The sequence below is a fragment of the Cyphomyrmex costatus genome, unplaced genomic scaffold (genome assembly GCF_001594065.2).
Source record: "Cyphomyrmex costatus isolate MS0001 unplaced genomic scaffold, Ccosl1.0 scaffold127, whole genome shotgun sequence".
NCBI lineage: Eukaryota > Metazoa > Arthropoda > Insecta > Hymenoptera > Formicidae > Cyphomyrmex > Cyphomyrmex costatus.
Genome location: NW_017275249.1, coordinates 15,403 through 34,122, shown reverse-complemented (window position 1 = coordinate 34,122; position 18,720 = coordinate 15,403). Strand labels below are relative to the sequence as shown.

The 18,720-nt window shown below is 34.2% G+C and overlaps 2 protein-coding genes across 2 annotated transcripts; one reads left to right on the top strand and one right to left on the bottom strand.

Annotated features, from left to right (window-relative positions):
* Window positions 1-2,520: 2,520 nt before the first annotated feature.
* Window positions 2,521-4,073, bottom strand: cype (cytochrome c oxidase subunit cyclope). Its single transcript, XM_018550737.1, has 3 exons — window positions 3,981-4,073; window positions 3,053-3,210; window positions 2,521-2,625 (listed from the first exon to the last, which is right to left on the bottom strand). The coding sequence occupies exons 2-3, from the start codon at window positions 3,208-3,210 to the stop codon at window positions 2,547-2,549; spliced, it is 237 nt and encodes a 78-aa protein (XP_018406239.1). The 5' UTR covers window positions 3,981-4,073; the 3' UTR covers window positions 2,521-2,546.
* A 10,175-nt stretch (window positions 4,074-14,248) lies between these two features.
* Window positions 14,249-17,493, top strand: LOC108782453 (uncharacterized). The gene is made up of 10 exons (XM_018550734.1): window positions 14,249-14,263; window positions 14,582-14,762; window positions 14,826-15,065; window positions 15,151-15,390; window positions 15,534-15,629; window positions 15,715-15,989; window positions 16,075-16,173; window positions 16,441-16,714; window positions 16,795-17,039; window positions 17,112-17,493. The coding sequence occupies exons 2-10, from the start codon at window positions 14,622-14,624 to the stop codon at window positions 17,269-17,271; spliced, it is 1,770 nt and encodes a 589-aa protein (XP_018406236.1). The 5' UTR covers window positions 14,249-14,263; window positions 14,582-14,621; the 3' UTR covers window positions 17,272-17,493.
* Window positions 17,494-18,720: the final 1,227 nt, after the last annotated feature.

Genomic DNA, 18,720 nt, shown 5'->3' with positions numbered 1-18,720 from the left:
CATGTGTTCACACATTAATAGGTTTGTTTTCTATGGCTAAACTGTACATAAGTGTGCATTTTTAAAACTTAAAGTGAAATAAGTATACGTTTGATTTAGCAAAACATGAGAAAGTTTTAGATAGTTGTATGACAAATGTCATAATATTAGCTTAGTATAGGCATAAAAAACAGACCTGGATTTTTACAAAATAGAAACACATAGAAATACATTTGTATCTCAAGATAAAGATACTGTAAAAGTAAAAAATTCTAATTAGATACATATAAATGCATCAAATGTATAAAGTAAATTAAAAACAATGCCAAATAAATACTCTACGTTATTTTTTCAATTGGACTTAAGACAGATATAGATTTGTTTTTTATGGCTACACTAGTAAATACTTTTGTATTTAAATAGGTTTGACAATTTGATGACAGTGAGAAGTTCTAGTACACAGCCTAGTGTAGTAATAAAAAACAAACTTCATCCCCATAACAAGTAAAAAAAAAATCTTATTCCTTGGCACATCATATGACCAGTGTGTGTATGCATGTATGTGTGTATATATACCATATACACATACATAACACATATATACATGTACACACACGTCTATACAATATCATTTTTAATATTTAATGGCAATTAATGGTATTTCGCGTTGATTTCAATTTTATAAATTTCACCGAGAAACCGAGTGTGGGGAGAAAAGTTTCCAGACGAAGATTATGTATATCATGCAGAGATAATTAATTCAATGACAATGAGAGGAGAGTGTCGTCGATCGGGAAAAGTCGTATTATTCGCCGTACAATCGATAGAGGAGGTTGGCCGCGCGAGAACAGCAAGAAAATGACAAAAACACACACGGACACATATACACGTATACGGGCGCATAAACAAAAAGTGTGAGGCCCGCTAGGCGTTACTAGGTTATAATTCGCGCTTGATTTCCGGGAGGTATGGGCACGGGGGCGATTACCGCGGGGAGTGAACGTCCGTCCGTCGGGCGTCGAGAGGGGCCCGGCCCCGCCGTCGTCCTGGCGATAGTTACGCACGCGACACGCACCCCGCGGGGACGTGGCCCGTCTGAACCGTACGTGTGTACGGGGCAATTAAAAATCCCCTGGTGCACGAGCGGTGCCGCGGGGGCACCGTGCGCGCGAGCAGCCTCGCGAAATAGGTTATAGAGCGCATTTTTTCGACTGGGCGCGAAACGCGGACGAGCGCATCGACGGGGATCGACGGTTACGCGACGCGGGACGCGCGTCCCGCGGCTCGCCGTAATGATTTTCGACGAAATACGGCATCCAGACCGTCGGGACATCGGGGGGCCACCATTTTGTCCGTCGGGGGAGGTGTACGTGAAGTGGGCTCAAGCATGCTCAAGATAGCCCGTCAAAAGTCGAGAATTATTTCCCTTCCTAGGGCCCCACGTCCGACGACGTGGACGTAATCGCAGGGCGGACGATACGCGGTCGAGCACAGAGAAGGTATCCGCGCCCGCTGACGGTCGCAGCTCGGCCAGCGAGCCTCACTCCAGTCGTCGCGCAGCGCCGATTTGATACCGTATGAACACAGGAAAATTTCAACGTTACCCCATTTCTTTCCGACACTGTCCGGGATTTCACGCGTCCGTACACCACGGAGGCACACCGCCCGGGCACTGGTCTTAACCTAAAACACACGGCGCGGACCCTACTTCACACTCGGCACACAGCGCGCGGCAGGGATCGCGAAAAAACTCGACATAATCGCTAATATAAAGAGACAAGTCATAAAACGCCATGAACAATAACAAGGTGCCGCCATTTGCAATGCGACCAACTGACATGCGCAAATCAATCGCGCGGAGCATGCTGGGTACTTTTTAGAGATCCTCGGGGCGCCATCTTGCCTAAGATGTATATACATGTTCCTTAACCTCCAATCATCGCGTCCCGATAACGACGCTCCGTCGTCACCCATCGCTTCCGGATAATCCGGATACCTCGCGTTTTATTCTATAGACGCGAGACGTCATTGAAAGCATAACTGCTACTCTCGCTATATCAATACTCGTCCTTTCCATACGAAATTTCCGCATATCCAGCGTGCAAAAATCCTACCTTTTGTACTAATCAGATAAAAAAATGTTTAAACCATCAAGGCTGTTACAAAGCTGCAATTTAAATTGAATGATAAATTTGAATACTGCATATGTATCGCTACGCATAGCCAAGCCAGAAAGTAGATATGTAAATATTACAAGAAAAATTGCAATCGTTCATTAAATAAAAGTACAAAGCTGATTGTGTAATCGACAAGATGATCTTTGCCACAAAAACATGTATTTTTTACATCATAATTATTTTATGCAATAAATACGGACATAATATTTGAAATATAAATTTAACAATTAACTAAATCGATTATGTTGATCAATATGTAGTCAACAAAAAACTTAGTATACTTAATACTATATAGAATTTATTCATTATACATAAAGATATAATACGTAATCCCAAAAAAGACTATCTTATTTTCGCTCTTTCTAAAAGCTATTTTCCTATCACATAAATTTACTTCTTTTGGGGGATGTAAGACTGCATGAGACCAGCCTCATTCATTATCTTTAGCTGTTTCTCTGCATCGTAGGTTCTGCAAAACAACAAAATTAAAAACTTATTTGTGTCTACATTTCTATCAATATAGACTAACTTCAATCTCAATGTAATTAATTCTTTATCTTTTTCTAATTCTTAGGATTAGAAAAAGATGAAAAATAAATTGAATCAAAGTTAAAGTTAATCTTCATTAGTAAAAATGAGCAAATTAGATCCATTATATAAATTAATGTTCATTAATATAATTGCTTATAGATTAATATAGTTAATGTAGATTAATTATAAAAATACATAGAAGATAAAAAATAAGTTAAACCAAGATAAAAGTTAATCTATATTAATAGAAATGAACATTAGAGACCTTAAATGTAAAGTCAAAATTATGTACAAACAGAATAGTCTTGACATTAGAATAAAATTAGAATAAGTAATGGCAGTATTTTAAAGACATTTGTACATACTTGTAAAATTCAATATATCTCTGTTTTCTCTTATCGGCAACAAGAATCTTATATGCCAGCCCTGCACTGATGCTAACTACCATCATTCCTATAAGACTCTTTTTAATTTGTACCATGAGAAGACCACGAAGTTGTGGTTTCGCTATTGGAGTAGACATCTGAAATTCATAAAACTGTTATTATAAAACTTCTTTTATTCATCCATTTATATAATATATAAATGCTACTAACTAAAATTTTTAATGTTTAGATTTAAATGATAAATATTTATGATAAACTTGATCATTTATACTACTGAATTAGTATATTAAAGGCTGCTTTATATATTTAAAAACAATAGCATAATACAATTAAATTTGATAGCGAAATAATACATGTATAATATATTCTGTCAAATAATGTTACGATGATATTATTGGGTATTTAAGTTTGTAAAACATTTATGTACTTTTACATTTAATTTTGCTGATTTTATGATAGCTTTAGTATGCACTAATATTTAATGTAATGCAAGTGACTGAATCATTGTTAAATTTAAATAATAAACATTTAGATCTCAAAATTGTAACAAAGATGTCAAAATTATGCTATTAAATTTCCCAAAATAGGTTATTTGTAGAAGCAAAGCTTATCAGCTTTTTTCATATGAATTTGTGCGAAAGATGCTTTTCGATCCTTGGAGATAATGGAAGTATTTCCGAGGCTCAGAGGAACACATACAAAAATCAGTCATGCATCGGTGACAGAAATATACAGGTTTATACGTGATTTAATCAACATGGGACTTTATGATGCACGAGATATATCTGCATTATATAACGTTTCATAAACATATATTCAGCGACTTAATTGTTTTTTTTTTAGTTTTGAGAGGAATACATTGCACAGATCGCAGGACAAAGACAAATTTTATTAGGATATATCTTGCCTTGAATAATTCTTGTTCGTGTCTGTTGCTGCCAAGCTAGACGTAATCAGAGAGAAACCTGAGAGAGGCAATGGCGGCCTTTTTCGCGTGACTGGCGAAGCCGCCGTACGCTAGCGGCACCAACATCATTTTTATAAAATGATGTGAACTACGTAACACATTTTCGACACTGTCGATACACCACGACTTTTTGGTTCGAATCTTCCCTATGTCCATGATTTTTTGGTTCGAATCTTCCCTATGTCCATGTTTATCGAACCGTTAGACAGACAAAGACAGACTATCAATCCGTCGGTGCTTGTTCCACTACAAAGAAGAAAGATTCGCGGCGGGCCGGCGCGTCGACGGTAGACACGAGCCAAGCCAGCAGAGATCTTTCCGCGATTCTTTCTCTCTCTCCCTCTCTCTCTCTCTCTCTCGCCCAGTTTTTCACATATTGCATTATTCGTCAATGATTCGGGAAGAGAAAGACTGACGATTTATGCACAGAATTTGTTGCTCAATGAATTTGTAGCCAAATTTTTCTACACATCATATACTATCAATATTCAAATTTGTTGCTAACTATGACATGAAAAACAATTAGTTTATCCCAGTCGTTCCCGCACCGTGCATTATAAGATCTTAAATCTTGATAAAAGAATTGGTTGCATGTTTTCGCTATAAAAATATTCCTCGTAATATACACCATCGAAATATGACAACATATAAATTTGTTGCTCACTCTGAAGCGTGAAAAATGATTTGTTTATACGGATCGGCGCCCGTGCCGAGAACTTTATTCTCTTAAACATTGCTCAGAGAAGTTGTCGTTCGTATGTATTTGGTATCGAAATGTTCCTCGTAACATGCACTATGGAAATATGACAACATCTGAATTTGTTGCTCACTCTGAAGCGTGAAAAATGATTTGTTTATGCGGATCGGCGCCCGTGCCGAGAACTTTATTCTCTTAAACATTGCTCAGAGAAGTTGTCGTTCGTATGTATTTGGTATCGAAATGTTCCTCGTAACATGCACTATGGAAATATGACAACATCTGAATTTGTTGCTCACTCTGAAGCGTGAAAAATGATTTGTTTATGCGGATCGGCGCCCGTGCCGAGAACTTTATTCTCTTAAACATTGCTCAGAGAAGTTGTCGTTCGTATGTATTTGGTATCGAAATGTTCCTCGTAACATGCACTATGGAAATATGACAACATCTGAATTTGTTGCTCACTCTGAAGCGTGAAAAATGATTTGTTTATGCGGATCGGCGCCCGTGCCGAGAACTTTATTCTCTTAAACATTGCTCAGAGAAGTTGTCGTTCGTATATGTATTTGGTATCGAAATGTTCCTCGTAACATGCACTATCGAAATATGATAACATCTGAATTTGTTGCTCACACTGAAGTGAGAAAAATGATTCGTTTATGCGGATCGACGCCCGTGCCGAGTACTTTATTCTCTTAAACATTGCTCATAGTCCAGTCACTTTGGAACAAAAAAGGGCATATAAATGAAGAAATTCCGACCAAGCTATAAATTGCTAAATACCTTCATTTAGGCGAGAGAAATGATGTCTGAAAAGTTCCCAACGTTAGCTTGTACGCTAAGTCTTTTATCGAGCGTACAAGGTTTGAAATTCCGGTTTTTCGCGGTTATCTTCTTTCCTATCAGTTTTACGGCCAAAGTAGGTCTATAATAAAAGAAAGATAATAGAATTCTCTATAAAATTCTCTAATGGTCGTACTTCGTACGACCAATAGTTCTCGAGATAGATTTCTTTTAAGTGACTTCTTATTTTCGAGCGTTACGTAAATTTGTTCTATCTTCGCGAATATCTCAAATTTGGATACATCTACGTGCAAAACGCACATAACAAGATCGAAAGAGTATTTAATTACCTACAAAATGGGTTTTTATTGAGTGTCGTACGATCGCTAGTTCCGGAGATATCATTTTTTAAAGGCATTTTGACTTGTGAATATTTTGAAAATGAGAATGTTTCCTCGTTAGTATATCGGTAATATCTTATATACGGCTACTCCTACGCCAAAAATAGTTATCATCAAAACGAAAGATTATTAAATTCCCTGCATTTTGGTCTTCTAATGGTTTGTATACGGCTAATATATAATTACTGAGATACAGCTGAAAAATCTTTATTATACGTGTTTCTGCGTACATTTTTGTAAATAACTTACTTCTGATTTGTCTGAGGTGAAAAATGTTTAGAAATTATGTGGAAGCTTATAAAATTGTCTTTAAAATGAGATTTTTTTGAACCTCGTCCGATGAATAGTTTCCGAGATACACCCTTTGGAAAATTCCGTAATGTACTGATTTTATGATAAAATCGGACTTTTTGTACAAACAAACATATGTAATGACGATAGAAAAATTAATATCCATATTTTTCTGTTAGTTTACATATATATGTACACGATCCTGTATCGGCGATAGTTTAAAAAATTTAATTTTTGAAAAACAGTTGCTATAAGAATGCTTGTTTTTTGAGCTTTTGGCATAAAAAGGCGATTTGCGATACCTTTTTTGTAAATATTTTAATTTCTGCATGGTACACGTAAAAAATACCTTATATAAAAATTGAAGCTTATAAAATTTCCTACAAAATGGTGGGTTGCTAATTTATACGCGATAAACGTTGACCGACATACCAGACGTTTGAAAACGGGATTTCTTTTTCCTAATTTTGTGCCTTCATTTTCATGGTCGATAATAATAGCAAAAAAAGTTTATTTGCAAAATTTTTAAGACGACGTACGTTTCTGAGCTCATAATATATGATATTTGTTTTTATTTGGCACTTGGACCATATTTTTAGGACAAATAGTATTCGAGATATACTATAGGAAAGTGGATCTGTGAAGCTAGCACGACATTCTATCGATATCAAAAAAATTACAACAGTTCCAGTAGCACTTTTCATAGTTCTACAGTTCTACCTAAAAACAAAAAATAGTTCCGCAGTTTTATTATGAAAAAACTAAAATTGAAAATATGGCGTACAAACTTCGCGAATCTGGCACGTCAGTTTTCCTCTAAAGTACGAGAAAAAAATAAATATTTGCATTTTTAGCAACAGTTCCCCATAGTTCTACTAAAAACCTACTAAGATATGCATTTTCAAAACAAAATAATAACATTTTACAATTTTTATACATTCCATATATAGAAAATGGCATAAAACTTCTAGAAAAAGTGACGTGAATCCTACTAAAAACAATCAATATAAATTTAAGGCTAATAATCCATTTTTCTTTGAGATAGGCCTGTCACGCTTTTACTAGACAGATTAAGTGCCATACATTATGATATATGTATGTACTCATGAGATATGTCATTTAGATATTTTTATATAACATTATTGAATACTTCTTCATTTTTTATACTTTTGTAATCCAAATGTAGTATATTTTTACTCTTAATATATTTAATTATTGTCTGTTAAATACAGTGGATTAGATGAGAAGTGGGTTGAAGGTTGATTAATATCTACCCAAATAACAATATGTTATCCAAAAGGTTTCTAAAAGATATCTTATTTCTGAATCTGATAACTTAGAGAAACTTCTTAAAGATCACATAAAGATAACTGAATGTTATCTAATGCGTCGTTTTTTGAGAACAGAAAGATGTCACAAAAATGATATTTAAAAGATTTCTTAAATTGGACATCTTTATGATTAACATATATATTCATATTTATGATGTCTTAAAGAAATCTGTTATATGTTAATATATAAATTTCTTTAAAAAGAGAGTTTACAGGTTATGTTTACAGGTTTGAATTAATTAATCTTGCCGTTCACTTCATCAGGGCGAGGAATGCACTGATACGTATCTATTAGCGATTTCGGCTGGGAAAATAAGTGTGCACTGGTGCATATTAAAACCGTTGTACACTGTTAATCTACCACCGCGGCAGTACACGGATATAACATATGCACGAACATGTACATTGTACACGGACTTAACATGCACCAGTGTACACTAGTGCATCCCACCCGAAATTGCTACAAGTATCACTGCACTCCTCGCCCTGATGAAGTGAATGGCAAGATTATGAATTCACAGAACGTTGGCGCGATAATCTACAAACCTTCTGGCATCTCTGAAACAGAATCTTTCCTAATAAGTAACATCAAATGAATTTCTCATAAAAGATATCATAATTATGTCTCGTTTCTGAACTGTCAAAAATCATACAACATATTGATATCTTTTATGAGAAAACAAACTAATATCATTTAGCATGACATCATAAAGATAACAATTTCAAGACATCTCTCAAATCGGATATCTTAAAGAGTTCTCTTGGTAGATTCTCTAATAAATGATTATTATGAGATATCGTTTAGACATTATTTTAAAGATAACTAAATGTTCTCTTGAAAAAGTTCTCTTAAAGTTTTCATTCTGACAAGCATGCTGTCTGTGTAATATCATTACTGAAAAAGTAAGTATTGCAATTGTGTTGAACTTTTATTAATGTTTCATAAAATTTTTATATATATGATATTACATAGAACACTGTGAGAACTAACGAGAATTGCCGTTAGAACTGATACATATAGTCAGTACGTCACTTTTTCTACAAGTATCGTGCTGGACTCAGGTATTAAAAAATTGATTAAAATTATGTAGAGGCCGGAACTCTGCTTAAAAATGATTGCGATGCATAGAACTCTGTGAGAACTAACGAGAACTACCGTTGAAACTGATAGAAATAGTCAGCACGTCACTTTTTCTAGAAGTTTTATGCCATTTTCTATATATGGGATGTATAAAAATTGTAAAATGTTATTATTTTGTTTTGAAAATGCATATCTTAGTAGGTTTTTAGTAGAACTATGGGGAACTGTTGCTAAAAATGCAAATATTTATTTTTTTCTCGTACTTTAGAGGAAAACTGACGTGCCAGATTCGCGAAGTTTGTACGCCATATTTTCAATTTTAGTTTTTTCATAATAAAACTGCGGAACTATTTTTTGTTTTTAGGTAGAACTGTAGAACTATGAAAAGTGCTACTGGAACTGTTGTAATTTTTTTGATATCGATAGAATGTCGTGCTAGCTTCACAGATCCACTTTCCTATAGTATATCTCGAATACTATTTGTCCTAAAAATATGGTCCAAGTGCCAAATAAAAACAAATATCATATATTATGAGCTCAGAAACGTACGTCGTCTTAAAAATTTTGCAAATAAACTTTTTTTGCTATTATTATCGACCATGAAAATGAAGGCACAAAATTAGGAAAAAGAAATCCCGTTTTCAAACGTCTGGTATGTCGGTCAACGTTTATCGCGTATAAATTAGCAACCCACCATTTTGTAGGAAATTTTATAAGCTTCAATTTTTATATAAGGTATTTTTTACGTGTACCATGCAGAAATTAAAATATTTACAAAAAAGGTATCGCAAATCGCCTTTTTATGCCAAAAGCTCAAAAAACAAGCATTCTTATAGCAACTGTTTTTCAAAAATTAAATTTTTTAAACTATCGCCGATACAGGATCGTGTACATATATATGTAAACTAACAGAAAAATATGGATATTAATTTTTCTATCGTCATTACATATGTTTGTTTGTACAAAAAGTCCGATTTTATCATAAAATCAGTACATTACGGAATTTTCCAAAGGGTGTATCTCGGAAACTATTCATCGGACGAGGTTCAAAAAAATCTCATTTTAAAGACAATTTTATAAGCTTCCACATAATTTCTAAACATTTTTCACCTCAGACAAATCAGAAGTAAGTTATTTACAAAAATGTACGCAGAAACACGTATAATAAAGATTTTTCAGCTGTATCTCAGTAATTATATATTAGCCGTATACAAACCATTAGAAGACCAAAATGCAGGGAATTTAATAATCTTTCGTTTTGATGATAACTATTTTTGGCGTAGGAGTAGCCGTATATAAGGTATTACCGATATACTAACGAGGAAACATTCTCATTTTCAAAATATTCACAAGTCAAAATGCCTTTAAAAAATGATATCTCCGGAACTAGCGATCGTACGACACTCAATAAAAACCCATTTTGTAGGTAATTAAATACTCTTTCGATCTTGTTATGTGCGTTTTGCACGTAGATGTATCCAAATTTGAGATATTCGCGAAGATAGAACAAATTTACGTAACGCTCGAAAATAAGAAGTCACTTAAAAGAAATCTATCTCGAGAACTATTGGTCGTACGAAGTACGACCATTAGAGAATTTTATAGAGAATTCTATTATCTTTCTTTTATTATAGACCTACTTTGGCCGTAAAACTGATAGGAAAGAAGATAACCGCGAAAAACCGGAATTTCAAACCTTGTACGCTCGATAAAAGACTTAGCGTACAAGCTAACGTTGGGAACTTTTCAGACATCATTTCTCTCGCCTAAATGAAGGTATTTAGCAATTTATAGCTTGGTCGGAATTTCTTCATTTATATGCCCTTTTTTGTTCCAAAGTGACTGGACTATGAGCAATGTTTAAGAGAATAAAGTACTCGGCACGGGCGTCGATCCGCATAAACGAATCATTTTTCACACTTCAGTGTGAGCAACAAATTCAGATGTTGTCATATTTCGATAGTGCATGTTACGAGGAACATTTCGATACCAAATACATACGAACGACAACTTCTCTGAGCAATGTTTAAAGAGAATAAAGTTTTCAGCACGGGCGCCGAACCGCGTAAACAAATCATTTTTCACACTTCAGTGTGAGCAACAAATTCAGATATTGTCATATTTCGATAGTGCATGTTACGAGGAACATTTCGATACCAAATACATACGAACGACAACTTCTCTGAGCAATGTTTAAGAGAATAAAGTTCTCGGCACGGGCGCCGATCCGCATAAACAAATCATTTTTCACGCTTCAGAGTGAGCAACAAATTCAGATGTTGTCATATTTCCATAGTGCATGTTACGAGGAACATTTCGATACCAAATACATACGAACGACAACTTCTCTGAGCAATGTTTAAGAGAATAAAGTTCTCGGCACGGGCGCCGATCCGTATAAACAAATCATTTTTCACGCTTCAGAGTGAGCAACAAATTTATATGTTGTCATATTTCGATGGTGTATATTACGAGGAATATTTTTATAGCGAAAACATGCAACCAATTCTTTTATCAAGATTTAAGATCTTATAATGCACGGTGCGGGAACGACTGGGATAAACTAATTGTTTTTCATGTCATAGTTAGCAACAAATTTGAATATTGATAGTATATGATGTGTAGAAAAATTTGGCTACAAATTCATTGAGCAACAAATTCTGTGCATAAATCGTCAGTCTTTCTCTTCCCGAATTATTGACGAATAATGCAATATGTGAAAAACTGGGCGAGAGAGAGAGAGAGAGAGAGGGAGAGAGAGAAAGAATCGCGGAAAGATCTCTGCTGGCTTGGCTCGTGTCTACCGTCGACGCGCCGGCCCGCCGCGAATCTTTCTTCTTTGTAGTGGAACAAGCACCGACGGATTGATAGTCTGTCTTTGTCTGTCTAACGGTTCGATAAACATGGACATAGGGAAGATTCGAACCAAAAAATCATGGACATAGGGAAGATTCGAACCAAAAAGTCGTGGTGTATCGACAGTGTCGAAAATGTGTTACGTAGTTCACATCATTTTATAAAAATGATGTTGGTGCCGCTAGCGTACGGCGGCTTCGCCTGTCACGCGAAAAAGGCCGCCATGGCCTCTCTCAGGTTTCTCTCTGACGTAATAAAGAATTATATCGCGAAAATTTACACAGATATATCGACCGTCAGTCACAATATAGACAATACTCGATAAAATAACGTCGAATCGTTCGAGTGTGGCCTTTTGGATCTGTTTTCAGAACGCGACCGAAATCTTTAGGCGAAGTATACAGCAAAACACGCGAGCATCGATTGATGATTTCCAAGAAAGCTCTGCGACTCTACGTTCATTGGACACCGCGTCCATATCTTTGTTTTGTGGATTATTCCATTCCTTTTCATTGCGTTTCTTTGTGCGACTTTTTTGCGCTGGAAATAAAACTGATATATGAGTGTTGTAGAGAAGAAGAAAGATTAAATTAAAGATCAACTCAAGAAAAATAGAAGTCTAGCTATTACATTTTCTTGTAAACTAAAATATCTTCTAGAAACGTATATCAGTATAGCTTTTTTAGCAGTTTATTGACGATTGATGGTAAATGTGCGTATTCCAGATATATGCCACAGCATACAATTTATAAAAATATTTACAAAATACTTGTAAATATTTATAAAACTAATTTTTTTAAGTATTTTTTAAATACTTTTGTGGTCTTACATTTGCACAAAGCATTAACATTTATTATAAATATTATGAAATATTTATTGTAAATATATGTAGTAAATAAAAAAAAATGAAAATACTTAATAAGAGATTATAATCTAAGTTAAAAATATTTATTAGAAATATTTACATATATTTATCATAAATATTACATAAAATATTTATATAACATCTTTAAAAAATAAATATATATCTAGTAATAAATATTTATCATAAATATTCTGTGCTGTTTAGAATATATTAGGTTAATAGGCCAATGTATTTAGTCAATATTGTGCCAATAAATATATATTATTAGTGATTACGCATTTGAGGCTTCCACGGGTATTTTCTTCAATTATACTAGAAAGTTTGCGGGTTGTCGCTATGTCTTTCTTCATTATTAGTGCCAACGTTTCGTGAACCATGCCGTTCACTTCATCAGGGTGAGGTGTGTTGATACTGTGTCAGCGCATCCCTCGCCCTGGAAGTAAACGACATGGTTCACGAAACGTTGGCACCGATAATGAAGAAAGACACGGCAACAACCCGCAAACCTTCTAGTATAATATACTATTAATGTTCGTTTAAATTTTTCAAATAAATATTCAGATTTCTCTTATTAGAGAATCTAATAAAGACCTCTATTTAAGAGCAACTTCGATGATTACATTTCAATTTAATTTAATTAGAATTGTTTAAGATAAACCTTAGGTAGCACAGAGAATTCAAAAAGAATTCAATTGCATGTCATCAATTTTGAATTTATTTTCAGATATAAAAGGAATTTTTTTTTTTTAAAGTTCTGGAAAGAATTCTTTCTACATCTAAAACTGAATACACTCAAAATTGATGATCATATATGACTAAATTCTTTTTGAACTCTTTAGCTATATTTTTGCTATCCAAGGTTCTTAATTTTTTATGCATTAAATATTAATTTAATAGTTTTAGTCATATGATTTAATAAAATAAAAGATTGAATTGATTAATTGGAGTTTGATCGAAGTCACCCTTTAATTTAATTAGCGATTAATATTTAATATTGATATAAAATAAAAATAAAAATTTTAGCTACACAATAACTATAACCACTGTAACTTGTATAACATGATTATAGTTAGGTTTCTAATCTAATATCTTTTTTATATGATAAGCTATGTAAGAAGTTAGCATTTCTATTCATGTTAATACAAGTGTACTTGATAATTAAGTTAATCATGTACGTTGATTAAATTAATCATAGTGGTGTTATATACATATATCTGTATATGTATGTATACATAGATCAGAAAAAAGTAAGGAATGCAGAGAAAGAGAGAACAAAACAAAAGAGAGAGAGAGAGAGTACGTTCGTTTAGTTCGTCATTGGTGGAATTTGGACAAATCAAGCGACGCATTGCGTTTGCGTCTCGAGATATTATTTTGGGATCTCGAGAATTCTCTCGTCGAGGGGGATTCGATGACTAGTATGAGGTGTGCAGGGGGAGGTTCTCTCATTGTGCGATGAGGTAGTTTCGATAAGTTTGCATCATGACTTTTCGTCCTCGCGAATGTTTGACCGGTTACGTTCTCATTGACTGTCGAAAGTCGACGCGTAGTAGTCGCGTGTGGTAGTAGCGTTGCGCAGAAGTTGACAGCTGACTAATGTGGTGGTCTGAGAACTCGCGTCCTCGCGTCCTTGCCGTCCTTGGTTCCTACGTAGTACATCTGTACTCACTTTGCACTTGCGAGACCTACATAACGCACGTAGACGCGTTGGATCAAGCAAACGGTCAGTCGATAAGCTAGAAAGACAATTTTTTTCCCGTTTAGTGGTGTGTTATTTACCCTGAAAAGTGTGCGTCATTGTTCGTTTATCGAGGTACATTGTCCTGCCCGAGACAAGTCTAGATATACGATATCTGGGAATCGATATCGCTCTTGCCCGAATTTGTCCCGCGGAAGACAGATATTTTGTTTAATTAACGTATGTATATATTTTGCGCACATAAATGATATAATCGGTGTGATTGACTTGTTAATTAAAGTGAATCATCCCGTGTATAATTAATTCGCTTTGGTGTTTGTCCAGTTACACAGATGTTACATGTTCTCGTTTCATTTTCAAAATTTTAATTAAAATCGTCTCCTAGTGATTCTTTGAGTGAATTTAAAAGGATTCCTACTTGATATAAATTGCGTAATTTCGAAAAAAAATGTTGGGGATTTTTATTTGTTATTTGTATGTTAATCAAGCATCTGGTTGAAATAATACCTGATATAAATGATTTGCATTTCAATACAGTTTTCTAGAGGGCTGTACTGAAGCAGTCTATTTAGCGATCATGGAACAAGTGATCGCGTTGAGTACACAAAATCCATTGTCTTTACTGGTTAAATTTGGTATGATGGCCTGGAACAACAGCTGTGGAAACGATAACTGTTCTGGCCATGGGGAATGCCATAATGGGACCTGTCTATGCGAGGTATTACTCATATTGACTATTTTAAAATTGTTCTGAAATAACGTTTTAATTATTTTGTTTCAGATTCAATTTGATGGACCGGAATGTCATATCCCAAATCTAAGTTACTACATTGCTTTCGCATCAATTTTTTTTGTACTGGCTTTCGTCTGCTTAATACAACTTGTCATGTGTATTGTTGCTGAGTGGCAACGAATGAAGGCGCCGTCATTTATGAGAGCATGCAGGGTCACCACTCAAAAAGTATTATACTTTGTAGTTTTCCTTGCATCAATCATACGAGGGGCATACTTTACCTCACCTGTATGTAAACAAGTATTTTGTTTGAAAATGTTTCTCACCTATTATTTTAATTAATTAAATAAACACGCTATCAATTTTTTTATAGACCGCTTTCAAGGAAGGTTGGTCCAGGAGTTTACTGTCAGCATATTATCCGTTGCTCTTGAGTGGATCATCGTTGATTGTTTGTTTCTGGGCTGAAGTATTTCATCTAAGAGATATTCGTTGGGACAGACCTCAATTTTTGTCAAAATCTTTTCTGGCCTTCGTTGTGTTCAACATATTAACATATTCTCTTTTATTTGCGGAATTTATCACAGCTCAAACTTATTCACAAGTAGATCGAGTACGTAGTATGGAAAATATAAATGTAACAGTAATATAATAGTATAATTTATTCAATATTCTACTAATTTACATGTGTGTGTACATATGTATGTATGTGTATATATACATAAAAATTAATAAGATTTTTTAATTTTTTTCCAGAGCTTTTATACACATGTATTCAACGGCTGTTACGCAGTGCTTCTGTTCATTGTAGTGGTCTTCTTCTTGATATATGGAGTGGAAGTATTTTTCAAAGTACGCTACTTTTATATCATAGTACTTTTTTTATAGCATATATACATTTCCATCGAGTTATCTTAAAATATTTTTTTATCATTAGGTTCGTGGTGGATTCTTAAATGAATGCCAAGTTGCTTCTATTGCAACAAATAAACGTGTAGCTGATACAACAAAGGTCCACACTGAAGATCAAGTAACAGCAAAGTTGTTTGATCCAGGTCCATCTACATCCATGACAGAGACTATGCATACGCAACAAGTGAATACGTCTCAATTACATCAGTCAAGATTTGGACTACTCTCTCAAGCATTCATGCTATTTATAGTAGTTGGTTTTCTGTTCAGTGAAACTCTCAGTGAATTTTGGAAAACAAAGTAAGAAAACAAAGGAATAGATATAAGTTACATAGCAAATTACAAGAGAGAATTTTTGAATTTGTTCTAAATATTCTTATTCTAGGGTACCATTGTACAGCAGGAATTGGCACGATATTGTATTTCGTGTTATTGAAGTTGGTGTAGCGCTATGGTTTCCCTGTGTTTTATGGAACTGTATGAGGTATGTTTCATACATTTTATGCATCTTAAGATGGGTATCTACCAAACAAGCATTTTCTTACAAACATTTGCAAATATTGTGTGTATTTTCTCTTTTAATTGTATGTATTTGAAGGCTTCGCCGAAGTTAGTTTTCAGTTTGAAAATGCTTGCAAACGTTTGTAAACGTTTTGCGCAATTGGTGGATATTCACCTTTACATGAAAACACATGTATTTTATAAAATTTATTTTATAATGTACTTTTTTACAATTGTATTTTCGTTTCAGTCCAGAACAATTGTGGATTTTAAATCCAAAGCGTATATTGAAAAAACTAGATTTGGACCCAGGAAAACATTTAAAAGAAATCGAGTTGCAAGAAAAAGGTGCGTCTCAAGACACCGCATTTCTTTCTGCAGATACAGCATCAATTAATAGCAAAGATTGTTGGATTTGTTATGATAATGAAAGGCAGGATGCTGGTCCATTGATACAACCATGCCATTGTAGAGGTGATGTAAGTGCCGTACATCACGATTGTTTACGTCGTTGGCTCGTTGAGGTAAAATAATTACAATTTCTTATATACTGTTGGCTTTCAATACAATGAACCTTATCAATTGTGATTCTTTTTTCTTTCAGAGCTCTGTAAATGCTGATAGTCTTGTTTGTAAAGTTTGCAATACAAAATATAATGTTGAACATGCCACTCGATTGGACTGGCAAAATAGTTTAACCCCACGCCATTGTCTGCAAACTATTGCTATTGTTACTACGATGTGTGCATCTTCTGCTGCTGCCTGGATAGTTATCCAACTTGTAGAAGGGCCCATTATCAGAATGCTTGCAGCAGGGACTGCATTGTTAATTATATATGTCTGCATAAGGTGAGTAAATGTCAATTTCTGTTATTATATCAATTACTACATTTAATCTATAATTGAAATTGTTTGTTCTAGATTCTTGAGCTTAAATACCGTCGTAGCGTATCAACGAGCCAAAATCTCATCGTTAAATATTGTTAACAGTGGTAGCGAGAGTAATGGAACTGCACAAGTAACTACAATTAGTCATACGATTTCAGTGGACGTAACGAAATCGGACATGGCTACGATATAATCTACTTGCCATCAGCCATTGTGTAATGCTGAGTTTACACTGAGTGCTATGCTATGTATGGTACGTATGTTACATATACTATGTTTGCTACACTGAGGCTGGATTTGGGGAGACGCTATTAACGCTATTTGTTTTATTTTATCTTCATCGTCCATTAGACGCGAGACAAGGACAGTACTACACAAATGGCGCTAATAGCGCACTGTCCGAACGTAACCTGAATGGCCACACTGAAAATTATGTTTTGGATGAACATTTTTATTGATGATAAATGTGTTTAGTCTGAAAAATTGAAATTCAATAAACAAAGATCAAAGACGAGTTTATAAAAGATAGTATATTTTAATTTGAAAGTTATCTATATAAATAAGCAGAACATACACAAGTTTCAAACTTACTTTTCAGTCTTTATCAGCTGCCTTAAAACAATATAAATTTATCAATTTTCTAAATTACATCAAAAGTTACAAGAAATCTATAATTAACTGATGTTGATAATCATATTTTACCATTTAATATTATTCAGTCTGAATTCTTACTACTTCTATAGACGTTATTTGCCCACACAGCACTAAGTCAACCCTTAGTCCAATGTCAGTCGGCAGAAAAGTCGACTTGAGTTAAGATGAATGTCAACTTTTAGTCGACTAAGGGTCGATTGTTCCATTTTTTTGGTAAAGTTTACCTGTTAGGTAAGTAACAAGATTACCCAATCACGTGCGCGGACTGCTAGATTTACCTAACAGGTAAACTTTACCGAAAGATAGAACAATCGGCTCTAAGAGACGATAAATATCTTGAAATGTCCCGATTGATAGTCGACTTTTAAAAAATAAATATATAAAAGAGGAGTATATACAGGATGTTTTCAAATTCGCATCTGCGAAGTATAAGATGTTATATTTTACGCTAAAAGATTTTTCCTTTTGCAAAATTTCGTCTGACAAGTAGTTTTTGCAGGATAGCAGATTGAAGTTAACGAATAAGCGCTCTATATGGCGCTCAGGCGCGCGTTCCTTGTCACTTATCAATCTAATACTAATATGAGCTTAATGAGCTTTGTTGAATGTTCTATTCTTTTAAATATTGCACAATTGCGTATGGTAGTTAAATATGTAGTATCACCGAACTTAAATAATAATTTACTAAAATTAGGAGACTACGTAACCTTAAGTACCTACCCAAAAATTGATTTATTTTGAGATAGTGATTAAAAATAAACTAAAATACGGTATTTTAAGAATTAATTTTCTCTTTATTACAATAACAAATAAAGACAGAATTAGACCATAGATACAAAAGACTTGTTCAAAATTATTAATTATCAAAATGTTATAATACTTACGTAATTAACTAAAATCTGAATAATAATTGCATTGACATCTTTAAATTTATCACACATTTTTAAAACAAGCATCTACAGAGTCAAGAGAATTTAAAAGAATTCTA